This window comes from Lepidochelys kempii, chromosome 21 (genome assembly GCF_965140265.1).
Source record: "Lepidochelys kempii isolate rLepKem1 chromosome 21, rLepKem1.hap2, whole genome shotgun sequence".
Taxonomy (NCBI): Eukaryota; Metazoa; Chordata; order Testudines; family Cheloniidae; genus Lepidochelys; species Lepidochelys kempii.
This window is the reverse complement of record NC_133276.1, coordinates 11,661,803-11,686,470: the sequence shown is the minus strand read 5'-3', so window position 1 is coordinate 11,686,470 and position 24,668 is coordinate 11,661,803. Positions and strand designations below refer to the sequence as shown.

The 24,668-nt window shown below is 55.9% G+C and overlaps 1 protein-coding gene across 4 annotated transcripts in view; it reads left to right on the top strand.

Moving 5' to 3' along the window:
• The window catches only part of TEAD3 (TEA domain transcription factor 3), a 57,326-nt gene that overhangs the window by 13,882 nt on the left and 18,776 nt on the right, over positions 1 to 24,668 (top strand). For 3 of the 4 annotated variants that reach the window (XM_073319795.1, XM_073319794.1, XM_073319796.1), the window contains exons 2-3: positions 12,754 to 13,008; positions 21,920 to 21,984. In XM_073319795.1, coding sequence (XP_073175896.1) covers positions 12,873 to 13,008; positions 21,920 to 21,984 — 201 coding nt within the window. In that variant the 5' untranslated portion in view covers positions 12,754 to 12,872. Of the gene's footprint in view, positions 1 to 12,753; positions 13,009 to 21,919; positions 21,985 to 24,668 lie in introns of those variants that run through there. The other variant, XM_073319793.1, reaches the window with a different exon arrangement.

The following is a 24,668-nucleotide window of genomic DNA, read 5'->3' as shown; positions in this document are numbered from 1 at the left end:
GCTGGCACAAAAGCGGATGGACAGGAGGAGTGAGGCTGGGATGATGTGGCAGCCGGTAAGCTAATCGTGGGAGGGCATGAGAAACGCTGGCAGCACTGAGCAGATAGTGTCCTCCTTGGGGAGAAGCGGCTTTCAGGACAGAGGGGACGTGTAGAGAGAGTCCATGCTGGGTCCGCCTCATCCTTCGACTGCCCTGTGATGTTGTGGGGTGTCATGGAAATGGAGGAAAAAAGGAGAGGCGTGCCAGGTCTTGTTTGCAGAGCTTTGCAGACCCCTTAGTACTGTCTCCTCAGCGAGCGAGAGCTTGGTGCGTAGCAGGGGAGGGATGGGCCACTAAGCAAGGTACTGGGGTTCTGTTTCTGGCTGCCCTTTCTTCGCTCTGTGCCTCAGTTTCCCCATACATGTAATGGGGAGAATAGTACTTCTACCCCCGGTATAAAGCGCTTTGAGAGCCCTAAGGGGTGGCCCCGGTTGGCAAATGGGGTACGGCCGTGGTTGGTCTCTGAGGGTGCCATGCCTGCCCACTCAGGCTGTGGGGTGTTGCTAGACCGCCCGCTGGTGGGTGAGGGCCAGTGTTGGGCAGGAAAGTTCCTCTGTGAGGAGCAACTTTGTTAGGATGGGGTTGGTGGCCATCTGCCTCGCTGTGCACGGGCTGGGGGCTGGGCCCTTGTTTGTAACTGGTGGGTAGGAGGTGACCAGCGCATCGGGGGACACAAGGAGCCTAAAGGGGAAGGGATGGACTTGGTGGTTGCCTGGGAGACCCAGGCCCTCTCTCCAGTCTGTTGTCACTTTGGGAGCCACCATTCATCGGCGCTGCATCCCTCGTGGCCTCGCAGCCACGTGGCCTCTTGTGGTTTCCTCACGCCGATTGCTTCCTGAGCTCCATGCCAGGCCGGAAAAGACAGGAAGTGATAGAGGAAAGGAAATTACTCAGGCTGTCTCACAAGGGAGCAGGAGTCGGGGGGAGGGGTGTCTGGGAGAGTCCCAGGACTTCCAAGTCTGGACCGTCCGGGGGCCCTTCGGCATCCATTCCCCTGTCTGTCTGAGTGGTGGGGTGGGGTGGGAATGCAGAAAAGGAGGATGGATCCAGTGAGAGGTGGGCAAGAGAGACAGGCACTTGCTAACTGGCTTGTTACTGAGCTACACTTCCCTCTGAAACTTTGCTTTTACGGAGCCTATAGTGCCACATCAGTGGCTTGGATTTCTAAGTCCCTTCTGCAGGCAGGTTCCTTGCAAAGGGATATACCCTGATGGTAGCAAGTGGTAGAAGTGAAATCTGCTTCTGAGCAATGGGAATCCCTAAATATCAAAGGGCCTTGCAGCTCGGTAACAGTTTAGAAAAAGATCACAAGCCCCCAACCATTAGTATCGATTAGTCTCTGAGGTTTGGTCCCTGTGGGAGAGCTGTTGGGTAGAAATACCTTGGTGGTGTGCTCTGCTGATGAATATAATGCTTTCCACCACCCTCCCCAGGATCCCATACTGCTGTTCAAGCTAAAGGCAGGGATTGCTCTATTCCTTGCTGAAAGGCAACCACTTCTGGGGTGGAGCATGTGGGAGTGTTTTCCAGGAGGGGAAGTAGTGACCGGAAACTACTCCCATGGAAACTGCAGGGATGGGGGGTGGCTAGGGTCTGCAGAATGTGGTCACCCAACCTGCCATTTGACCAGGACACCAGGATTAACACCCTGACTCTTGGAAAAACTGCTGTGAGGTCTTTCATGGCCAGGACTTCTGAAAGGCAATGTACCTCCTAGGGCTCCACTGGGGTGCCATCTGTTGAGCCACTAGCGCTGCCAGCAGCATCCTTGGCACTCTCCCACCTGGGGATCCCCCAGCCCCAGCGCGTGAGGTTACAGGCCCTGGTGATAGGGCTGCAGGCTGAGGATGTGATTGCTGGGTGGAGATCTCCTGGTGAGGGCTGGCCAGGTGGTGCAGTCACCACGAGTGAGGATCTGAGATCCCTGGGCTGGCAGCAATAACACGCACTCTGTCTTTGGGGAGAGGCGAGTACTGGCAGTCCCCCCCACCTCCACCGATGCTTGGGACAGTGCGGAGGGGCTCAGGAGTGGCGTTGGGAACCAGGGTGTGTGGGGCCTTTCACGAGAGCTGCCAGGTTGGACGCTGGGTGTCAAGCAGGTCAACTCCCCTCTCCCCAAGCTGGCGTTGACAACGCTTCTCACCCCACTGTGGACAGAATCGACCATTGTGTGCCCTGTAAAGAGCATCGGATGTGGCCTATCCCAGCCCACAGGCCGTAGAGACAGTGAAAGAACCAGAGCAGGTCATTCCCGTGGCTGTTTTAATTTCTTACGCCAACATCCCTCGCCATCGAGGATTTTAGAAGCACCCTCCCTTCACGGACACCCCCTTGTTGTTCCCTGCCACCCCTGTAGGATGCAGCACTGTGAATCTGGGGATTCCTTCTCCCTACAGGCTCCCCTGAAACCACTCCACCTTCTCACCTTCTGAGCTGCACTGCCCCCTCCTTCCCCCTCAGGCTTTGCAGGTGGCAGCCTGGCTTTCCTGCCCCATCCCTGCCTCCCTCCCCCATTTCCTTCCCGTGCACACAGTCGGATAAAATGTATTAACATGCAGACAAAACAAACATGGAAGAGCTGGGGAGGTGGGGGAGAAGGCTGGGGAGGGGGCGTGGGGGAGAGGCTGAGAGGCAGTATCATGGAGAGTGCCCCCGGCAAGCGTTCTCCTTCCAGAAATTAGAAGCATATTAAAGAAGTCCTCTGCGTGCTTGCAAATTGTTTCCTCCTGTTGGAGTTCAGAGCCTGCTTTTGGGGCTGTGCATTCTCTTGGCTAGCACTCTGACGCATGAGGAGGGGCCGGAGAGCTGCTGTGTGAAATGGCTTGGGGCCATTACACGGGCACACGGTACTCGAAGGGAAATGTTTGCGCCCCCGATGGCTCTGGATTCCAGTAGTGCTGCCTGTCTCAAAAGATCCCAAAGTCCTCCTTGGGCTGTGTATACCTTGGCATCGCTGAGTTGCAGCCACCTCTGGGGTGGAATGCAGCAGCTGTCTGGCGGCACACAGCATTGCTGCACTACAGCCCTGAGGAGAGGAAGGGACGAATGAGATGGGGAGTTCTAGACAATGGGGTGGGCTCGTTCAGGTAGCCGCCCTGGAACTGCAGTCAGGTTGCTGGGGTTAATGCCCCAGCTCTTGCAGGAATCATTGGGGGGTCCTTCATGGAGTGAGCAGGACCTCAGCTCTGCTGGGTCTCTGAATAAGTGCTCCTTGCATTCGAGCTCCAGTGAGGCAGAGTCTCCCACAATTGGGAGAGGGGACCCTCCTGTCCCATCCCTCAGATTTTTAGTTGATTGCAAAGTCCCCAGTGGCTGCTACCCACTCTCTGTATCACCTAGCTCCCTGAAGTGCCTGCTTGATCCCAGCACAGGGACAGGCTGGGCTGAATAATCCAAGGCACAAAGACTCCTGTCAGTCCTGCTGAGAGACCCCGTCTCTCCCCAGCTCTGCCCCAGTGCTTTCCCCAGCCAAGGCATCTTTGTATCTTTGTCAGTGCCCTGCTCTCCTGTGGAGTAGTCTGGGGCTCAGGGGCAGCATCTGGTAGGATGGGAGCTCTACTGCGATAGTGCAGGGCATGCGAGTGGCAGGGGCCCAGTGACCACCAGGCTGCTTCCTCCTGTTCCCAAATTGCTATCTGCGGCTCCCCTCGGGCAGAAAGCCGGGCTGCTGGCCTGCTGCTGACGTTGCTGTGGGGGGCATCATCCTGGAGTTACGCAAATGGCCGGGCCTTACTGAGGGCCCCACACCCATGGTGATGAGCCTGCCATGACCACACAGGATCTATAGTGTGTGTCTGCTTCCTGGCAATGCTGGGTCGATGTCCGTGTTGCCTGAGGGTGAGCCCAGGGGAGTTCTATAAGTATTTCCAGCCCCCTCACCTCTGAGCTCCCATGACCATGGGGGGCTGGAGGCCCCCTCCCAGCCTGCTCCCATGACAATGGGGGATCTATACAGGCTTTCTCAAGCCCCCTCCCAAACAACTTTCACACCACAAACAGGGTGGGTTGCTTGGTGCATTTCCTGAAAACCTTCCCTCGGATTTGTGCTTTGGCTGGGAAGCTCTCATGAGCAGCTCTAAATGTGACCCATTAAAATCCTGATGTCCCAGGGGGTGCGGGGGACACTTGGATGATGGTTCTGCTCTGTGCCCCTCTGGATTTCTGCTCCAGCCCAGGCCTCTCTCCGCTCGCCGGCCCCTCTGACAGAGAGCTGTGCCAGGCCAGCAGGCTGCTGCTGCGCTGGAGACTTGAACCTGGCAATCGAATTCCATCCCTCCCCCTGTGCTATAAATATACTCAATGCTGTCTCCCCCAGGATGGGGCCGCAGAGCGAGGGAGCAGGCGGAGTCGGTGGGAGCTCGCCCCGCCGAGCTGGGAAACCTCCCGGATGCTCTGGTAGCTGAATGCCCTGGCCTTGGCTTGTCTCTGGGGCTGGGAATGGGGAGTGAGTCTGTCTGACTTCCCGAAGGTCACGGTGACCACCTCTTTCTCAGGCCCTTTGTACAGCTCCTTGCTCGGGTGTCTGACCGTGGCCAGGCCAGGCCAGGCCAGCCCTGCCGTTTGGCTGCTTCACCTGTGGTGGAGTCTGGTGAATGTCTCTCTTAGGGGGCTTGGTAGAATTCTCCCCATAGGAGTTTGTGGCAATATAATACACCCTCCCCATGGCTTCCCTTCCATCTCTCTCTCTCCTGTTCCTCTCCCACCCTGTGGGTTACTGCAAGGGCTGATCCCAGCTATCCCCATTTCACTTGATGGTAGTTTGCATTTGTGTGATGCCTCTTGTCCTCAAGGATCCCACAGGGTCATACAAAGATGTACACGCAGCCCCAAAATGCAGCCACCTCTGGAGAGGAAAGTGGCTGGCCCTGCACAATGGTGAGTTTTGGGGCAATCCTCCCCTGGCAGGACCTCGAGTCAGCTGCATGGAACTCTGTAGGCCTAAGAGTGGTGAACGTGGTACTTAGACAACAAAGCCATGTGTTTGGGTGTTTGGAGCCACGTGAACAGGTTTGGCACAGAGCAGGGAAGCCAGTTTCTCCCCTCTGCTCCTTCTCCCCTCCGCACCCCACATTAGGGGCCCCCTTTCTAACTGCAGGGCTGCTGCTCTGGCGGGATCTCCCCCACCCTCCCCCCTTGCCTAGGCAGAGAGCAGCAGGTGGGTGTGAGCTCTTGCCTGAAACTCCCCGCAGGGGGAAATCGAAGTGGAACTTGCAGCCTTGGATTTCCCCCCCTGGCTTTCTTGTCAGCAGGAGCGGATTCTGCACCAGGAGAGGTCACGCCCAGGCTGTAAGCTGAAACTTTTTGTCTTTCAGGTGAGAGGTGCAGCTCGCTGCACTAGCTCCCAGCCAGCAGCCTCCTGTCTGGGCTTGTCTGTGAACTTTTATCCTCTTTAAATGCGGGGGGGTGGGGACCGGGGAAAGAAGGGCTCCCCTGTGGGCCCAGCAGGGACTGACCCATAAGGCAGGAGCTGAACCAGTTCACAGGGCAGCTTCCCTTTACTTCCAGCTGTCCCTTCCTACCCCCTATGTCAACAGATCCTCCTGCCTTCCCAACTCTTCCGGAGCAAATCCTGCTTCCACCCCTGCTCCAATACATCCTAGCTAGCTTCCCCTCTTCGCTCCCCAGCAGCAGGAGGCTCTCCTGATTGCAAACCTGATTGTGCTCCAATTGTGTGGCACAGAGCTGGGGAGACCCGCAGACCGGGATGGGAGCTAGAGGCTGTTGTTCCCAATGCTTCTGCCTCTCCTCCTAGTTAATTCCGGAATGCAGGAACCCTCTCCTCTTACCTTCGCTCCAGGTGAGAATCCTCCTTCCAGTTCTGCTGCAGTAAGATGCTAGGTGCAGAGGCTTCTTGGGAGATCTCTCCCTGACAACAGTGTCCGGAGAGATTCAGGGTCTGGCTGAGCCATACACCACCTGTGCAGGCTGGTCTCAGCCCCAATGTCACTGCAGAGGAGGGCAGCCCCAGCAATGGAGGGGCAGGCAAGATCCTTGCAGAAGGAGAGTTTAAATGCATAGCTTGAGTTAACAGTGAGGAAAGGACTTACATCCTGCAGACACGTTAGGAAGTATTTTAATTCCCAAGGAGGGTCATGGGTTGTTTAGAAGGGAGTAAGAAGATGGAAATAAGGAAAGGAGAATGTAGGCTGAATGTCAGGACAGCCTTCCTGGCTATGATCTTTATCAGGAGGTGGAACAGGCTCTCTGGGGAAGGGGTGAATACACCACTGCTTGGGTTGGTTTAAAAGCAGCCTGGACAGAGCGCTGGAGAACCAGATGCCACCGTGCACTGGCTGCTAGGCAGGAACTGTGATGGCTCTAGCGTCTGGGGCTTCTGGTGCAAGCAGGCTGTGTAGGGGACGGTCTCCAGTGCAATTTGAAACAAACCTGCACATGTGTCAGAAGACCCAGCTTAACATAAGAACGGCCAGACTGGGTCAGACCAAAGGTCCATCTAGCCCACTGTCCTGTCTTCTGGCTGGCCAATGCCAGATGCTTCAGAGGGAATGAACAGAACAGGGCAATTATAGTGATCTATCCCCTGTGGTCCACTCCCAGCTTCTGGCAAACAAGAAGTTAGGGACATTCAGAGCATGGGGTTGCATCCCTGCCCATCTTGGTTAATAGCCATTGATGGACCTATTCTCCAGGAACTTGTCTAGTTCTTTTTTGGACCCTGTTATAGTTTTGGCCTTCGCCACATCCCCTGGCAATGAGTTTCCCCAGGTTAAAAATGAGATGTATTTGGGAGCTTCTGAGATCATCTCATTCTGTATCGTGTTGTAACCTTGCCCTTGCCTGTAAATAGGGGCATGTCCAGTCTCCAGGACAAAGCTCCACTCCTAGCTTCCAACCTCATCCTTGGATTTTTCACCCTCCGTCCTCCTGCCTCCCAGTCCGGCAGCATGTTGCTAATGCTCCTCAAACACGGGCCTTTGTTCCTGTCCCCACCTCCCCTCTCTCTGTAAAGGAGGCAGAAGCTGACCCCACCATCAGGAATAGCTTCCACTACACCTGCCTCCTGAGGCCAGACTCTGAGCTGCTGTAAATCCATGTCGCTCTGTTGAAGTCACCAGAGCTACACTAGTTTCCATCCGCTAAGGACCTGGCTCCATGGCACACTATAGCTCCTATCTGCATCCGTGTTTCCCTCCCAACCTATGACTCCTAAGCAGCCGGAGATCAAAGACATCATTGCTTTAATATTTGATGCAGCATCTCTTGTGCTGTTGTATCCTGCCCTTGTACAGGGGTGTGGACCCGGGCTAAATAGGTCCCTTCCATCTCTGGGGGCGCAGTTTTCCTCTGATAAAGCAGAACGTTCTCCATTACAGTCACCCTGGTGTTTGTAAGATCACACTCTCTGTATGCCTCTATTTCCCCCGTGCTTATTCTCCCCCAAACGCAAGTGTTCCCTCCCTCCACTGCTGCATCTGTGAGATTGGAACCCCCCAGCGCCATGTGTATTCCTTCGTGTGCACTGACGGGGGTGCTGGTGTTTGGGCATGGAGTTTGCAGTGCCATGTATTGTTTCCTTATTTTTACCTGGATTTTTAAGGAGCGGCTACAAGAACAGGTGTGGAGCTAAAGTGAGATGAAGGCAGGCAAGAAAACTTGCTCTCAAAATAAAATATAAAATAAAATAGTGGGGGAGAGAGACTGTGATGGGCCTAACGAATAAACAGCTGGCATTGATGAATTAGATATAGTGGGTTATAGACACCCCTTGGAGCCCAGGTATCGTGCTGGCATTGCTGTACGTACCAGCTCTGGCCTGTGCCATCCCTGCTTTTCCAGTCCTGGGCACTCTTCCTGCACAGGCCCCGCGGTGGGACAGCTGCTCTGCGGAGAGTGCAGGTCAGGAGGTGTGTATTTGTGCACATGTGTGTGCCTGCACTACAATGTCCTTAAAGCCCCCCCTTGGCACCCCCCACCCCCAAATCCTGATGTGGCCTTTGCTTATGGCTGGTTCCTGAAGGCTGCTCAGACTCTCACTGGCTGCCCAGGGCACAAATTTGCCCCCCACAGCTGGTGATTGGCATATCTAGGTCACATGCCCTTTCCTTTGGTCATGCCCCCATCTCTGCTACCCTGATACCAGCAGGGGAGAGTTGTTCTTCACTGGCCCTGTGCTGCCAGGGGATCCCTCTGCGATGGGCTGGTCATGTCATGCTAATGTCGGAGTCTACTAGTAATACAGCACAAAGTGGTCTCACCACGTTGGTGAGAATCCAGCCCAACGCAGTGATTAAAGCAGATTGAAACAGGAACTCCTCTCTGCTTAGAGTGGAGATGGGGGAGCTAAGCTCCCCAGGCTTCCTCGCCTCCCCCTTACTTGAGCTCTTGGCCCTGTGTCTGTGTTTTGAGTGGGATGTTCGGTAGGTTACTTAAGAGGGCACCTGAAGATTAAGGAAGAGAGGAGGGAGGGAGGGGAAAGAGAGAGACGGTAGGAAGGTGAAAAGTGGATGACTGTATCTCTCTGGGGAATGGTGATGGAAGCAGGTAGTTCTCGTGGGCTGTGCTAAAACTTACTGAAGCTCCTGGGAGAATGAGAACTCCCCTAGGATGCTGGTTCCAGAGAAGGTAACTTCTCTGTTCTGAGTGGTGAGGTCACCCCATCTCATACGCACTCAAAGAGGCAGTGGGAGGCTTGGATGAGCCCCAGGAAAGAGGGTCGCCATTGGAGGGACCTGTCTGAGAAATGGGGACCTTCACACTCAAGAGGTCTTGGTCTTGCATCTTGGTCAAATCTGAAACCTTTCTGCACATCAAGGGAAAATCTCACCCCAGCTCTTTGCGACAGCTTTCAGCTCCTCGTGCCCTCCGGAGAGCGTGCTTGCAAAGGTCAGCCAATCTCCTGGCCACATTGGAGGGAGCTGATAAAGATGGCAAACTAAGCTGTGGGAGCAGAGTTTGATTCTGCAAGGCCCCTGACATTACTGGAGAACTGATATGAGGGACCTGCAGAACTTGCTGGCTTCCTGGATTTGGGAGAGGAGCGGGCCATGGCCCTGATTTTGAGGGAAGGAATCCCTTTGCCTTCTCCAAGGACAAGCTGATGTAAAAGAAGGAAAGTGACATGTTTTGCTCCAGCCTCCCTCCCCCACCCTGATCAGGTTAGGCAGCCCCACACCTCCAAAGAAAGCCCAGCATTGCTTGTTTCCCAGTTGTTGTTGTGGTCGCTGTTTTGTAAGGGCTGGGTGGAGCCTTGGATTCATCATCTCTTGCACTGTACGTCAAAGCTATGACTCGCCGCTCGCCTGCACCCTCCCTCCAGGAAATGGAGTTGCTTGGCTTGGCAAGACACTGTTTTCCCAGTGGCTACCACTCACACCATGGCCGGGCCACTCTTGGATCTTCCTCCTCGTGTCTCCAACTGGGTGGGGCAGGCCAGCGAGGAGAGAGCGCACTCCTGCTCTGTCGTCTTCTGTTCCCCCCCCAGCCCCAAATCCTCAGAGCTTTGACTGTGTTGTCACCTGACTGGAAGGAGAGCTCAGGGTGAGCTCTGAGGTTTCCCCACCAGTCGGGTCAGCAGGAGGAGATGTGTGTGGATACTAATTCAGCCATAAGCAGCGATGGGAGACCTGGGCACTAACACAGGCCTGCATGTGTGTTTGTACAGCACCTAGCACCACACCGTCTCCATCCTGCTTGGGGCTTTCAGCAGCTACTATCATATTAACAGTAATGGCTGGCTGGAGACTTGGTTCCAAACCCTTGGCTAGAGCATCCTGGGTGGGATCTCCTGGGAACACAGGGCTTGCCAGACTGGATCAGCCCAGGATCTCTTCAGCCCAGCATCCTGTCTCCAAGAGGGAACAGTCCCAGTCGGCTCAGAGGACGGTCCTACAGAGGCAGCTTCCTCCTGACCCCCAGTAGTGAAGCAAGAGGGTTCACCTCCCTTCCAAACCTCCCTTCTAGGACTCTCCTGCAATATTTTGCAGTAGTTGCCCGGAAAACTTCAGCGTATTCCCCCCCGCACAGTGCTGCAGGGTCCTGTGCTCAGCCACGGGGGTTCCTATGCCCCCCTGGGGTGGGAGGAAGCCTGGTGTCTCCAAGGGACGGGTGTTGTGGAGGAGAAGGCCTCAATATTTTCTCCGTGCGCTGCAAGAAGAAGAAATTCTGCTACATCCTGACCCTGTGCAGAAACGGGGAGGGGGAAGTCTCTCTCGGTCTCTAGCAGGCGTTACCCTGCTGCTCTGTAGCCCGTTTGCCGCCTTCAACAGCAGCTCCCTGACCCTGTTCCCCTTTGCCTCCTGAGCTAACGAGCTCTTGCCTGCACCTACGCTCCCCTCCCTTGGGCTTGCAAGCTCTCACATGCCCATGCTCCCACCCCAAAAACTCCTGTCCCTCCCCCCCCCGTCCCAGTGCAGTACCCACTACCGGGCGCGCGCGCGCGTGTGTGTGTGTGTGTGTGTGTGTGTGTGTGTTTGGGGAGCCGGGAAGCTACACAACAGCCGCAGCAGCCTCCCTCTCCATCCCTCCCCCTTCTCTTTGGCTAACTGCTCCAATTCTGTTCTCCTTATTTGGCCACACTGCTCCCAAAGAAGGGGGGGGGGTGCGGGTGGAGGACGGGGAGGGGGGAGCAGCGGGAGAGACTGGGTGACATCACGGGGCTCGGGGAGAGACAGGAAAAAAGTTACTTTAAAAAAAAAATAATGAATCCCTGCGCACTTGAACCAGCAGCTTGCTGCAGTTCCTTTAAAAGGAGATGTCTGTACTGGAGACCTCTAGCGCGCTCTCACAGCCCCTCTGGGAAGCCTCTAGCCGAAGGAGACACCTCTGCGCTCAGCTCCCCACCAGCAGCAGCTGCTGCCAAACGTGCACCGAGCCTGCTCTGGGAGCTGGGCAGGAAAGGGGGGAGCAAGAGGGGAGGTGAAGTTGCAGGCGCTGGTTTGAGGCCTGTCTGGCAGAACCTGTCCGGGCAGCGGAGCTTCCCCCCGGAGGCCCCCCATGGGCGCGTTGTGCCCAACCCACAACACCCAGCGACCTTTCAGGGGGAGGGTCAGGCTTATCCAAATAGACACGTTGAACCAGAATCCCAAAGTGAGATGGGGGCTGAGTCTTTCAGAGCTACCAAAGGGATCCGGGCACCTGGCCCCCATTCAGCTCAAGAGGAATTGGGCATCCAAATCTCCTGGGTGCCGCCCAAAATCCTTGCTGGGGATTTCAAACACTGCTCCGGTCTACAGACTTTGCTTCCAACTCTTCCCATTGCAGCCACTGGGGGGGTTGAGCCTTTGGTGGGGGCAGGCTTTGGCCCCAGAGGGTTTTGCTGGCGAGGCTGGGCTTTGGGCCACGAGAGGGCCCCCAGCAGGGGTGTCATGCTCAGCAAGGGAGCCTAGTGCCGGCACAGGCTCTGTGTTGTTGTGCGGGGGGGGGGGGGGGCAGACACACCAGGCTGAGCCCCCCCCGCATTGCCTGTGCTGTGTCCCTGCACTGAGGCCCGACTATGTTGAAATGCAGCAGGCCGGGGGGGCTCCAAGGCAGCGGCATGGCCTGCGAGTAGTGGGGTGATGGTGTAACTAGCAGGGGGGCCGCAGTGAAGGGATACCCACTGCTCTAATGCCCACTATGTAGCAGCCCAGCATTTCTCATGCTGGGGGGGGCCCAACCCAAATGGGGGGTTGCAAGAGCGGCGGCTGCTGACCGGTTGTCCCGCTCTGAAGGCAGCGCCGCCGTCAGCAGCAGTGCAGAAGTAAGGGTGGCCTGGTGTGGGTCATCACAGCCTGAAATATTTTCAAGGGGAAATCCCAGCAAAAAAAGTTTGGGAACCCCTGTACCAGCCCGTATTCCAGGGGTTCTCAAACTGGGGGGTTGGAACCCCTCAGGGGGTCACGAAGTTATTATATGGGGGGCTGTCAGCCTGTACCCCAAACCGCGCTTTGCCTCCAGCATTTATAATGGTGTTAAATATATAAAAACATGTTTTTTAATTTATAAGGGGGCGGTCGAACTCGGAGGCTTGCTATGTGAAAGGGGTCACCAGTACAAAAGCTTGAGAACCACTGCCGTATTCCAGCTCCATTATTTTCCGTCTTTGCATTCAAGGTGGTAGAGAGCCGCTCCCTGCCATGTGCAGTTACCCCTTGAGAGCCAGTCGCTTGGCAGCTGGCTCTTGCGTGATGGGCCGATAATTGCCCAGTAAAGCCCTGCTCTCCTCTCTTGATATGGGTAGAAGAGGGATTCAGAGTTGGGGATGGAGGGTCCTGGAGGGCTGGGCTGTGATGTGGGGCAGGGGACGTGGTCGCGTCTCCGGGGTGGAGGTTCCTATGGGCTGCGCTGTAATGTACCTCAGACCCATCTCTCCTCTGGCTTCAGTAATTTCTGTAGGGGCGTTGCTGCCAGCACTAGGGCCCCGAGCTCTGAGCGCAGCACTCCGGCAATGCACCTTGCCTCCACCTTCTCCATCCTGTCTCTGGAGCCCACCCGAATTGGTGCGCTATTGGAGCGGGGGAGGAGGGCTGTGCTCCCCTGGGCTCACTGGTCAGCGAGCGTTTAGGGCCCAGTATGTCTCTGCGGCATTCGGCACCCCAGCCCTTTGTCTCATACGTTCACTGCTGGCATCTCTAGCAGAGGAGGAACTTCCCCTCCCAGTCCCTCTGTCCCCCCTGCTCTTCTTTGGCTGGTCAGAGGCAGTGTGCTCTAGTGTGTACGGCTGGGGGCAGGGTGTCAGGAGACATCCATCGCTGACCTTTGCTTTGTCCCCTCAGGTTGTCGAGTTGCCATTTGGGGCTCAGGGTCGGAGCCCAGAGCAGCCATCACAATAGCGTCCAACAGCTGGAACGCCAGCGGCAGCCCCGGGGAGGGGCAGGAAGATGGACAGGAGGGAATGGACAAGAGTCTGGACAATGATGCCGAGGGGGTGTGGAGTCCAGACATCGAGCAGAGCTTCCAGGAGGCACTGGCGATCTACCCCCCCTGCGGCCGGCGGAAAATCATCCTCTCGGACGAAGGCAAGATGTACGGTGAGTAAGACCAGGCCGCACTTGGTTTTAGAAGGGATCCAGGCTTGACCCAACGGACACTGCAGACACTGTGTGCTTATTCAAATATCCATCATTATGTTTCAGAGTGAACATCCAGTTAAGATGACTAAGAGCAGCTCACCACCTCCCTTAGAACCAGATGCTGCCCCTGCATTCCCACTCCAAAGTCCAATTAAATTGAGGATACATCCCTTCGGTTATTCTGTTTTGTCTCTGACTCCAGTTCAGGGGTAGAGTAGGGAATTTCCTTGGGTTTGCTGCCAGTGTTCGGTGGTTGGCTCTGGAGATGAAAGTCCTGTCTTTGCTCACAGAATACGTGTAGCCTGATGGAAGTGTGTGTGTGTGTGTGTGTGTGTCCAAGTGGGGATAATGGGTGCCCGAGATGGCAGTAGCTGGGGGCTCAGGATTGAGATGCAAGCACGGGGGGAGCCCAGACCTTGACTAGCAAAGCAGGTTGGGTCAGGATTGAGGTTGATCAGCAGAGCAAGTTGGGAGCCTATTGCTGGGGATGCAGTGGGTGGGTCGGGACTGAGCTGCCTTGGGAGAGCTGTGTGGGGCGGGTTCTGCAGCACCTGAGGCTCTGATGTTCAGTCTCTCGCATCCAGTAGATGATTGAAATCCCCCTGTGTCAGCCCCCCGTGTTCTGACCTCATCTGGGTGACTGCTGGCTGGCGACGGGAATGGAGGGTGGCAGAGAGAGAGAGAAGGTAAAAGTGAGTTTCTGAAGGGGAATTGCTCCTCCAGGCTCAGCCCCCAGATGCCCCAAGCCTGGACGTCTCTGACACGGAGGCATTAGGAGCTCTTGGTATGAGCGGTGCCTTCCCCTCTGCCCAGTCACTTTCCAAGGCTTGGCCCTTGCTGTCTGCACCAGGGGCACTAACCTAATGTCTCAACCACAGTATTTTGGGCCGTGTCCCTACCGGCCTGTGGGGACACAGAAAGGGAAGCCAAACTGGGGCAGGAGTGGTGGCCCTCTTGGAATGGCTGAGACCTGTCAAGTGGTGTTGAACTCTGTTCCCCATGCTGAGGATCCACAGTCTCTGTGACATCTCTCCCTTCTCTCACTCCCTCCCTCCCTCTTTTTTTCACTCCCTCCCTCCCTCTCTCTGCTTTGCCTGCCTGACTGGTTTGGTGAAGTTGCAGGCAGAGAGAGGCTCTGCGCAGGGAGTCCGCACACCTGGGGCTGGGCGTGAAAGCTGGTGTGTCTAGCCTCTCGTGCAGGTCACAAACAAAACACTTCCTTCTGCTTCTGAGGCTCCTTCGGCACCACCTTTGGATTTGTGTTTTCAAACTGCGGCTTGGCCTAGAAGTTCCCCCTATGTCGATGGTTTCCCCAGCTCTGAATTTTCGGGGCCACAACCTGAGGGGAGCTAACTACATTCCCAGAGCCTTCTCCTTCCCCCACGTCTCCATTCAAAGCTCCTCCACTTCCATTTCCAACCCAATGGGCCACATTCATCCAAAAGAGTCATGGATTTGGCCTGGTGTCTCCCACTAGAACAGGGTCGCCTTGTCAATACAGGGTCTGGCCGAGGGAAGTCTGTACCCACTGATGGCTTTGGGGTAGTGGGGCCCATCGCCTCTTGGGTTCAACTTTAAATACGTTATTGGTGTGACAAGATAGGCAAGTGTGCCCAAGTCAGCGCATTAAGCATCTTCAGCTGGAAGCAGGAAGCCTTGTGGATACAGGTACCTGCCTCCACCCATTGACGGTTTAGGGGGGTAGGATGCAGTGCCCACGCTCCAGTTTCCATTGCTTTGTTGGCGTGACAAGCTAAACAAGTGCTTGCCTGAGAAGAGAGTGAGTCTGCGCCGAGGACAGGCCAGCAGTTGGAGTTCGGCCCAGGTCGGTGGCGAGTGTCTTTGTGCGGTGAGTTGGGTGACTCTCAGCCCAGTTCCTGGCAGGTCAGTTGTCCACATCAACACCTTCGCAACTGGCACCTTCACGGGTGTTGTCAGCGGCGAGGCTATTGAAACTCCGCTCCCCTCGAGACGGTCCTTCCAATGCAGACGCGGGATGCTCCTGCAGTCTTTAGGGTTGTCAATCCAGGACTCTTCTCCAGCACTAAAAGGAAGTCCAACCCCGTTTCCAGCATCCTCTGCTGAGATCTCTCAAGTCTCAACAGCTCAGCACAAGGTTGGACTTGCTCAGTGCTCCAAGGAAACGCAGGGAGCTGGTGGGAATGGCACCAGTATTTCAGTATGGGCCACTCTGAGCCCCTGTGCAATGCGAGAGGGGGGATATGCTACTGGAGCGGGGCCTTTCTAATGAAATGGAAAATAGAGGTTTAAACCCCCTCAAACTGTTCTGGGCTTTCTGCCTCCCTCGCTGCTGATGACTAGAGCTGTGTGTAAACACACATGGTCTCCTCCTTCTCTGCTCTGGGCTGAGTCCTCCCGTGATGTCACAACTCAGTGTTTGTGACCTCAGACCTGTCTCCGTGGGAATGGACTGTCATATTATAAACACTGTGTTATGACCTCAGAGGATGACTTATGGAGGTGGGGAGGAACACTGTCTAATAATGGTTAAGGTACAAGACTAAGCTTCAGGAGATCTGGGTTCTGTTCCCAGCACTGCCACCCACTCTACCTCAGTTTCTCCCATCCTTATAATAGCTAGTATACCTACTTTACACTTAATGTGTTCGTCTCTGTAGAGCACTTTGGAATCCTGGGAGGATGCTAGAGAAGGGCTAAGGATTAGGATAGTTTTATATTGATCATATTCTGAGAAACTGGGCACAACTCTTACAACCGATCAGAACTGGCCAATCACGTCTTTGTACCAATCCCTCTGGAATCAGCACTGAGCTGAAGGTAATTGCAGACTGCTGGTAATGCCTGACCTCTCTCTCTAGTTGCAAAAGACCCTAAAGCACCTTACCAATTAATTGGGCACAGAGCACCCATGAAATGCAGCCACCTCTGGGGAGGGGGACAGTCGCCAGCACACTGCCTTTTTAAGTTCTTCCCTAAGCATTGGCCATTCCATTAACTGCTCCCCTCCCGTGCACTGGTCTCACTGGCTCTCCACGCCTCTCCCCCTGTTCTCAGATCTTCCTGCAGCAAAGCAAGACTTCTCCCCACCCCTGCTCCCAAGATTCTGGACCACCCAAAGGGACCTGCTTCGCTACACCGCCTTTCAGCCCTTGCACCCCTGCTCCTCACTCATGCTGCCCAGCGGGGGCCCTTCTAGCCCAGGGCATCAGGGACGGAGGCGCGGGGATTCCAAAGCGGGTGCATTGTTTGGATTTCTCTGGGAATAGTTGGAGTGCCGCTGGGGAGCTTGGCCTCCACTCAACAAACCCAAGTGTGCAAACTGGTTTTTCCAGCCCCTGGGAGACATCTGGCAGTTGCTTAAAGAGACAGCAGCCCGGTTCTGCTTTCTTCTTCCACACTGCCTCACTTGGTTCAGAAACTGATTTTCACCTTCTTATCTCGCTGCATCCCCCCCACACACACTTTCTCTCTGCCTCACCCCCTCCCCACTTCCGCTCTCTTTTGTAGGCAGTGTTTAGAACTGGAGGCAGGGCTGCGGGGAACCTTCCTAGTCTCCCTCCTGGAGGAGAGAGCAAGGAGGGGGTCTGTTGAACCGAACATACAGTGGGCCCCGGTCTGCCTCTAGTCTGGGAGGGGGCTCAGAATAGCCGGGCGAGCTCAAAGTCCTTGTGCACCCCAGTCCGCCTGCAGGAGTGTGGCTTGGGGAGGTTGTGTGCTTTCCTACCCCAATCCTAGTTCTTCTGGGAGAGGAGGCATTGAAACCGCCATGACCCTTGCCTCTGATCTTTAAATTGTGATGTGAGGATGTCAGTTACTCAGCCAGACGTGAGGGGTCTATTACAGGAGGGGGTGGAAGAGATTCTGTGGCCTGCAATGTGCAGAAGGTCAGAGTAGATGATCATGATGGTCCCGTTCTGGCCTTCAGGTCTATGATCTGCATGGCCTTGAATGAATCCCTGGGTTTGTGCTTCCCCATTTGCCAGGTGGGGCTGTTGACCCTTTTCGTGGGCGTTATTTCCAGCCTGTATGAGCGCCCTGTTTGACCCCCTGACGAGAAACCCCATGGAGAAGCCAAGGCTCTCCATGCTGGAATAGTGGAAGCAATGGCAAATGAGTCATTGGCTGAGCATAATCCAGGGGGAAAGGGGGGTCCTCTCCACAGGAGAAGGGCTTAGCTCACACCTGGCGCGGGTTCTCCAGGTCACATAGCCACAGAGGGCTCCCTGAACCAGGGCTGGGTCAGCCGTGACCAGAGGGAGACTAACCCCAGTAGAGCCAGGGAACCCCACTGTTTATCTGGGCAAAGGGGGTGCTGTTCATCTACTCTTACCCCATTGCCTTTTGTTCCTGCCCAACCTGCTTACCTCCCAGTACTCCAGTATCCCACTAAGAGAATACTCTAGTATTCTCTACCACTAGCCCCAGACTCTCCATTGGAACCAGTAACGTCGTGGACCCTTACTACAGCATTCAGTAGTATTTTCTTCTCTGAGGATTTCTGCAGTAACATCCGCTCCCAACAGCTTACATGAGTCTCTCTACAGTATTGCTGGCCGTTGTTAGCTGTATTACAGTAGGGCCTAGAGGTCCCAGCTGAGACCGGGACTGCTTTGTGCTGGGCCCTGTACAGATACACAGTATGAAGCAGTCCCTGCCCTGAAACACTTGCAATCCCCTGCTGTAGCATTCTTTCCTTGGGATGCCACTGTGCTCTGACAGGATCAGAGCTCTTGCCGGCGATGGGCCTAGACAGGACATGGCAGGGCATTCTGTAGCTTCCCTGGGTGAGACTTTCTCCAGCCCACCAGCATGGCTACCTATCCAGGCAGGCATTAGAGATGGGATTTTCCAGAGGGATCCCAGAGCATTGTAGCTCTGCTGTGGTACTTGCAGGGTGGGGGTGTTCTGATTGCAGAGGGACTGAGCTCCCAGCATAGAGAAGCAGAGGGAAGCGGTGGAAGGGGGGCAACCTTGACCTCTGGTAACCTCTAGCATTTGAATTGTAGCCAGGCTGTGAGCATGGGGAGACAGTGGAGGGCCGGGGCTTGTTGGGCAAGGGGTGTCTCTCAGGGTTGTTGCCAGGAACTCAGGGAGCCTGCGCCTTGCCCCCAGACAGCAGGTGTAACTTGAGTTGGACTCGGCCAGGGCTGGTATGCTGCGGCGCGTGGATTGGCTGGAAGGTTGTCCCACTAGGTTATTTTTAACAGAGCCGTCCAACTGGTTCACGTGGTGGTGTCAGGGGAGAGGAATTTGGGGAATGTGGTAATTTGGAGGAGGGACGTGCCCTCCTAGAGGGAATGGCACAACCTCTGGTGAATCACGGGGCCGGGACAGCCCTGCAAAGCCTGCCAGTACCAGAGAGTGAGAGAGCAGGACCCTTAGCTACCTGGTACCATAGAGACGGCGAGGGGGGGCATGCACAGGGGCCTTCCCGCTGTTCTCAGAGACAGACACGCACAGACTTAGCCACGCAGGTACCATAGAGACAGTGGGGCCCACACAGAGCTGTCCTGCTGGTACCACACACAGGGAGCAGAGAATAGGGTTAGTGTGTGCTAGTACCAGAGAAAGAGAGACACGCAGCTCCATGGTACGCACGCACACACAGCTGTGCAGAGGGAGGAGAGTTACCCACAGCACAGTTAACCACAGGGTGCTGGGGGGCGCCAAGGGAGAAGTGACACATGCTGTTAAAATAGAGGTGAGGGGAGAGGACACGCCGGGCGAAAGGGAGACCCACACAGTTGCAAAGCTCAGTCCCAGAGGGGGAGACCCGCTCACAGTGCTTGGGGAATGATGATCCCTTGAGGCCTCTGCAAACTTCCAGAGCACCTGGAAGAGGCTCCCACTGCGCAGAGAACCCTGCGATGGCGGGGCCGGAGGTGGACTGTTAATACCCACTGCAAATATTCCAGTGTCCCATGCCCATAGTGCACCGTCTGTGCTGTGCCCCACTGCGGGGCGTGGGCTGCCCCATATGGCTGCGCTGTGTTTGTAGTTCCTTGAGCCGTGCTCAAGACTGGGAGGATGGTGGGGATATAGGAGAGCTGGTGTGTCCCCACAATGGGAGGGCGGGAAATACAATCACCTCACATTGACCCACTCCACCCCACAGTCCTCCCCTCCCGGCAGGCTCCTGCTGTACATTGTAGGACTGTAGGACACCTACTGACCCCGAAGTCCCTCTCCTCCACTGGGGTCACTTTTTCTTCTTTTCTCCCCACCCCACCCCTTGTCCTCCTTTCTTCACCCTCCTTTTCCTCTCATCTTTGCCCCCGTGCCTCTACGCTCAGCGCTGCCCTCTCCTCTCAGCATCTCCTCCCTTGCCACGCTTTGTCCAGATCCAGGGATCTTCAGGGTTAGCTCCATTGCTCTCTCACACACCCTGCCGCCCCTCTTCTGCTTCCTCCCATGCCTCCCACCATGCTGTGGGGCCAGGCCTGCCTGGAGTGCAGCCTCTTCAGGTCACTAGGCCTCCCTGCTAGGCCAGGGCCCACCATGACTCTGGATCCTTCAGGTTGCTTGTCTCCCAGGTCCTGGCCTAGCTGTAACCCCCAGGCTCTTGTGCTCTGACAGCCCTCCGGGGCATCAAGAGTGAGATCCACGCTGCCAGGGTGAGCAGGTGGGCACCTGCCATGTCCTTCCAACAGCACCTCTCCAGGGCATAGCTAGCATTGGGCACCAATAACAACCAGGCAGCTGCCGCGCCTTGTGAGGGGAGCGATGCAGAGGCCAAGAGAAGTGGCATCTGGGGCGCTCGGGGTTGGAGGGTGGAAGAGCAGATCTCAGACCCTGGGGGTGAACAAGAAGGGAATGGCGGCGTCAAGCCAGATACTTGTTCCCTGATGACTCTCCTTGGGCTGCATTTCTTTCTAATGTGCAGTTTGCAATGGAGAGGCTGCAAGGGGAAATGCATCTAACAGTGCCAACGTGCCAGCCCCCCAAGGGAGCAGCCTCACCGGGCCCCTCAGATAGTGTGGGGAGAGGCTGAGGGCTGGAATCTCCTCCTCTCCCTCACATCTTTGGGGTAGCCCAGTAGGTACAGGCAGGTCAGGCTGGGCCTCGGCCCACCTGATTCTGTGTGGCTAGAGACTAGGAAACCAGAGCCCCTGGTTGTGGGCGTTTATGGGAATGCAGGATTAGCTACAGCTGCCTTCTAAGGGGAAGTAGTCCAGCCATCCCCTGTGGGGGCCAGTGTTAACCCAGGGCGCGGGGAATCACTCCAGCTGTTCCCTGTGGGGAGCCCCATTACTCCCAGGCAAGCTTGCCTGTGTGTGTGAGGGAAGAATGGCCGAGTGGATGGGCCACTGGGCTGGAACTCAGGAGACAGGAGCTCTGTTCCTGTCCTGCTGGCTGACTTTGGGCAAGTCACTGCCCTGTTTGTTGTGCCTCAGTTTCCCCCATCTGTAAAGTGGTCTCACAGGGGAAGTGAGGATTGGCTAATGCCCCTCACAAACTACAGTGAGGGCACCAGGGTGGCATGCTTCATCCCACCATGTAGGGGCGTGCTAGCCCCCATTGGTATGAGGGCCTGCTCAGGTCACCAGTAAGAGGGCGCGTGAGTGCTCTGGGGGCAAAAGAGGGGGGGGTCTGCCCTACCCCCGTAAGGGGTTGCACCCCCCTCAAGGGTCAGGGTCCGTGCTCCAGCTGCTCTTTCTGGAGGGAGCATTGTTACTCCCACATGTGGAGCCTTCCTTCTCTTGCCCTCCCCGGGAGGCATGGGACGCAGCACAGCACCTGGCGCTGTCTGTCGCCCTGCGGCTGGCGGGATTTGCAGGGGCATGAGGAGGGGGCGAGGGGCGCTCGTGCTTCTTCCCTTACAGTGTGAGGCCTGTTCGGAGAGCCCCTCCCCCTGCCCCCAGAAGGCGTGGGGCGTCCGGCGCTGCTACAAAAGTTGTTTGGCTTTTTGACTTTTTTTTTTTTTTTATCCTAAACTAGCTCCAAGGGCATTTCGACTAGCTCCAACCACCACCATCTGGTCCATTAAAATAAATCTGGCATGCTTCCCCACCCCCACATCGGTTGGGGGTGGGGGGGGGGAGGAGAGAGAAGAAAGCTCCCAGCTGCTCCGAGGGTTGAATTTAGATTGGCCACAGCTGGCCTGTAAAATGTGGAGCAAAAGCACTTCTGCTTCGGATTAGGCCGAGGATGTCGGGCAAGGCTGTTTAAAAGGCCAGCACTGCTGGAAATGCGGATTGGGCAATGGGGGAAAATGGGGGGCTTGCCAATGTGACTCATATCTGAACCCAGATCCCATTTCCGCAGCATGTAGAGTTGCCCGTTTCCCTCCCGGGGGGAGGGGAGGGAAGGGAAGGGGTGTCTCCGAGAGCAGTGTTCCCAAAGCACCAGGTTCCCGGTGGAGCGAGCACAGAAAGCTCTCCTGCCCCTCTTCGCAGTGTCCTCCGGGAGCGGTGCGGGAGGGAAGGAATCCCTTCCCGCAGATGCAAAATGGGAGGAGTTTCTGGGTGTCCCATGTCTGCGCCCAGCTCTCTGATCGGCACAAACCGCCCGCCATTCGGTGCGTGCCGTCAATCGGAACGGTCCCTCCATTGTGGTCATTTCATTCTGTCCTGGCCCCTTTCTTCCCATTAACGCTGTCACCCGGGCTCTCACAGACCCTTCCAGCCTGCCCCACCAGCTGGCTCAGTCTTGCCTTGACAGCTGCCAGGACAGCACCACCTTCTGGCAAAGCCTTGTCACTTGACATGTGGCTTGGAGAGAAACCTTGGTTAGGCCAGGGCTGGGATGTGGGGGGAAGGCTCCACTTGGACTAGGGAAGAGAAGTGTTTGAGTGTCGGGGGCAGGGCAGAGGACCTGGCAAGATGCTCCTGCTTTGATCTTGTTCTTACTCTGTTCTTAGTCTTGTTCTTACTTTGGCTTGCTCTAGGTCGCAATGAATTGATAGCGAGATACATCAAGCTCCGGACGGGGAAAACACGGACGAGAAAACAGGTAAAAAAAACCCTGCTTTACTTTATTTGAAGAAAGTGTCTGAGTGTGAGACCTTTGGCTGATAGACTCGACCTCGAGGACAGTGCTGGGAGTCTGGCTCGCTTCGCTCGGCTTGTCGTTGCGCCCTGGGAGGACGAGGAGGGACTGTGTGGCAGTCCGGATGCCTGGGTTCACTTCCAGCTCTGCCGCTGGCTTGCTGCGCGTCTTACGTTTCCCCTCGCTGTGCCCCTTTTTCCCTATCAGTGCAATGAGGATTATGCTGAGCTGTGTCATGGGGGAGGTTATGGGGCTCGGATACGGCTAGTCAAGCTCTCTGGGAGCTGCTATAGCCCAGCAAAGGGAGGGATAGTGATCGTTGAGACCCCCACCACCACCCCACTGCTTATCGGATGCTTGAGGTCCAGGAACTGATCTGTTCCTGCACAGTCGTCTTATCTCCTCCCGTGGGCTTCAGCTCGCTGGGCAAGCAGGGCTGGGTGAGCCTCCTGTACACTCTGCCTGCCAGCGTGGCACTCTATGGTCCTCTGGGTGTGGCCAGGCCAACTAGAGATTGATGAGTCTCCTGCAGCAATGGCTAACAGCCTCTTTTAGCTGGTGCAGTAGAGGCTCTTGTGCTAAGATCCCACGGTTCCCGGCTGCTGACGTCCCACCGTGAGGTGTCAGAACCCCTGGAGTTTGGGATTCCGTTGGGATCGGCCCTCCGGTGTGTGCCTCCATAGCCCACCGTCGCCCATCCCTGAGCCTCCTGAGAGTCCCGATGGGCCCAGCCACGTCCCAAGAGCAGCCCTCTGCATGGGGCAGCGACATGACCGCCTCCCCTCCTGGGGGGAGCTGTGATGGCGAGTGGGGCATAGGGAGTGTTAATTAAACCTTCAAAAGTCATTTGATTTGGGGTTTGGCTTGTGATTGGGCCTAGGGCTCATGGGGCTTCCTGTTTTATACTCACCCGGCCCTATCGCTTCTGGAGGAATCTGGGCCTGAACCGAAACACCTCTAGTTTCAAACCTGGATCTGAATTATGCACATCGCCCCTTTCTTCCTACTAGGCCAGGCCAGCCTCCAGCTCTGAACGGTCACTGGTGTGTGAGATCTCTAGTGAAATCCTGCGTCTTTCACCCCTCTCTTCTAGATCCAGTTCTAGAGCCCCTCTCTGCCAGTACTCTTTACCAGGACAGGGGGCACTTGTGTAACCCAGGTGCCTCAGATACCCCAGTGCTGATGCACTAGAAATCTGTCCTGTCAGCCGTGGGCATGGGCAAAGAGCTCTCTCCCACCCCCACCAGAAGCTCAGACTGTTGTAAGGCTCAGTGGCGGGGGAATCATAGAGCTCCTTGTTCCCACTGGCTACCTGCATCCCCTCCCTCCAGCCAGCCCCATGCTCCTTGCCCCCATTCATTGTATTGGGTGAGGTGTGCAGAACTGGGGACTAGCGCCAGGGCAGCATTGAAAATCAGCTGGCAGCGAATCACACCTGCTGTGGGAGCTCTGGGGTGTTACCTGCCTCGTGGCACCAAGGGAGCAGGAGTCCTGTATCCATTTCCATGACCGTGTCTGTGAGTGCTTCTGGACCAGTCCAGGGACGGAGCTGATTGTCCATAAGCCTTGAAGAGGCTCTTTTCATTTGCAACAGGTCTGGTTGCCAACAGCCATCCCGCTGCTCCCCATGCGAGAAAGTCCCTCTGGCTGTGTCCAGTGCATGCACTGTGATGGGATTAGAAGAGCGGGTCACTGGTGCTGTGACTGGCTATGGTTTGTAGCGGGGTTCCTGCCAATGTGAGGGGGAAAGGAACTTGGAAATCTGACTTTTGCTCCCCGCTGGCTTGTGACAACAGGTAGCTCTAGACTGGCTGGCAAGAGGAGCTGTGATGGGGGGCAGGACAATCTAATGAACTGGGATTTAGGAGAGAAGGGTTCGATCCCCAGCTCAGACACACACACCTTGTGCAAATCATTAATCTACCCTTGTGCCTCAGCTCCCCATCTGTAAAATGGGAATAACAGCACTGCTCTACCTCCCAGGAAGGATAAAATCCATGAGTGATTGCTACTGCATTGATGGGGGCAGTATAAGCACCGTAGATAGACATACTGATTGATAATAAGGTGCTTGGATCCTACTGGGGGGAGGGCTGTCTAGAGACATGGATAGACTGAAGGCCACATTGGCGCCATGTAGTAGAACTTTTCCTGTGTGTTAAATGTTTGAAATGATCCCTTGAAAACTTATCCCTAGAAAACTTATCTGGGCTTGGCAGTAGGTGGGGGGGGGCGCAGGGGAAGGTGCCGCTCGAACGGATGAATAGAGGGGAATTTTGTTAGGGAGCGTGCAGCCATCACTGGGTCCCTCTGGAGACAGAGGTTTGAACCAAGAGCAAACTGAACCTGGTGATCTCCATCAGAAATGTTCCTCCATGTGTCACAGGCACCTCGATGCACAGCAGACAGTCTCTGCGCTGAAGAAGCAGCCTAGGGGCTGGGACTAGATGCAAGAGAGCAGGACGTAGGGGCAGCTGATGGTCAGAAGGGAGCATGTGGGAAATGACGCCACTTTGCTGCACAGACCTGCTCCCAGGCTGGATTCAGTGTCGCCTGCTCCGTAGCATGACACAGATGAAGCCGAAATTTCCAGCTCTGGGTGGCCCAAGAGAGGTTCCTAACTCCCCACTTGATGCCCGCTTCCCCTT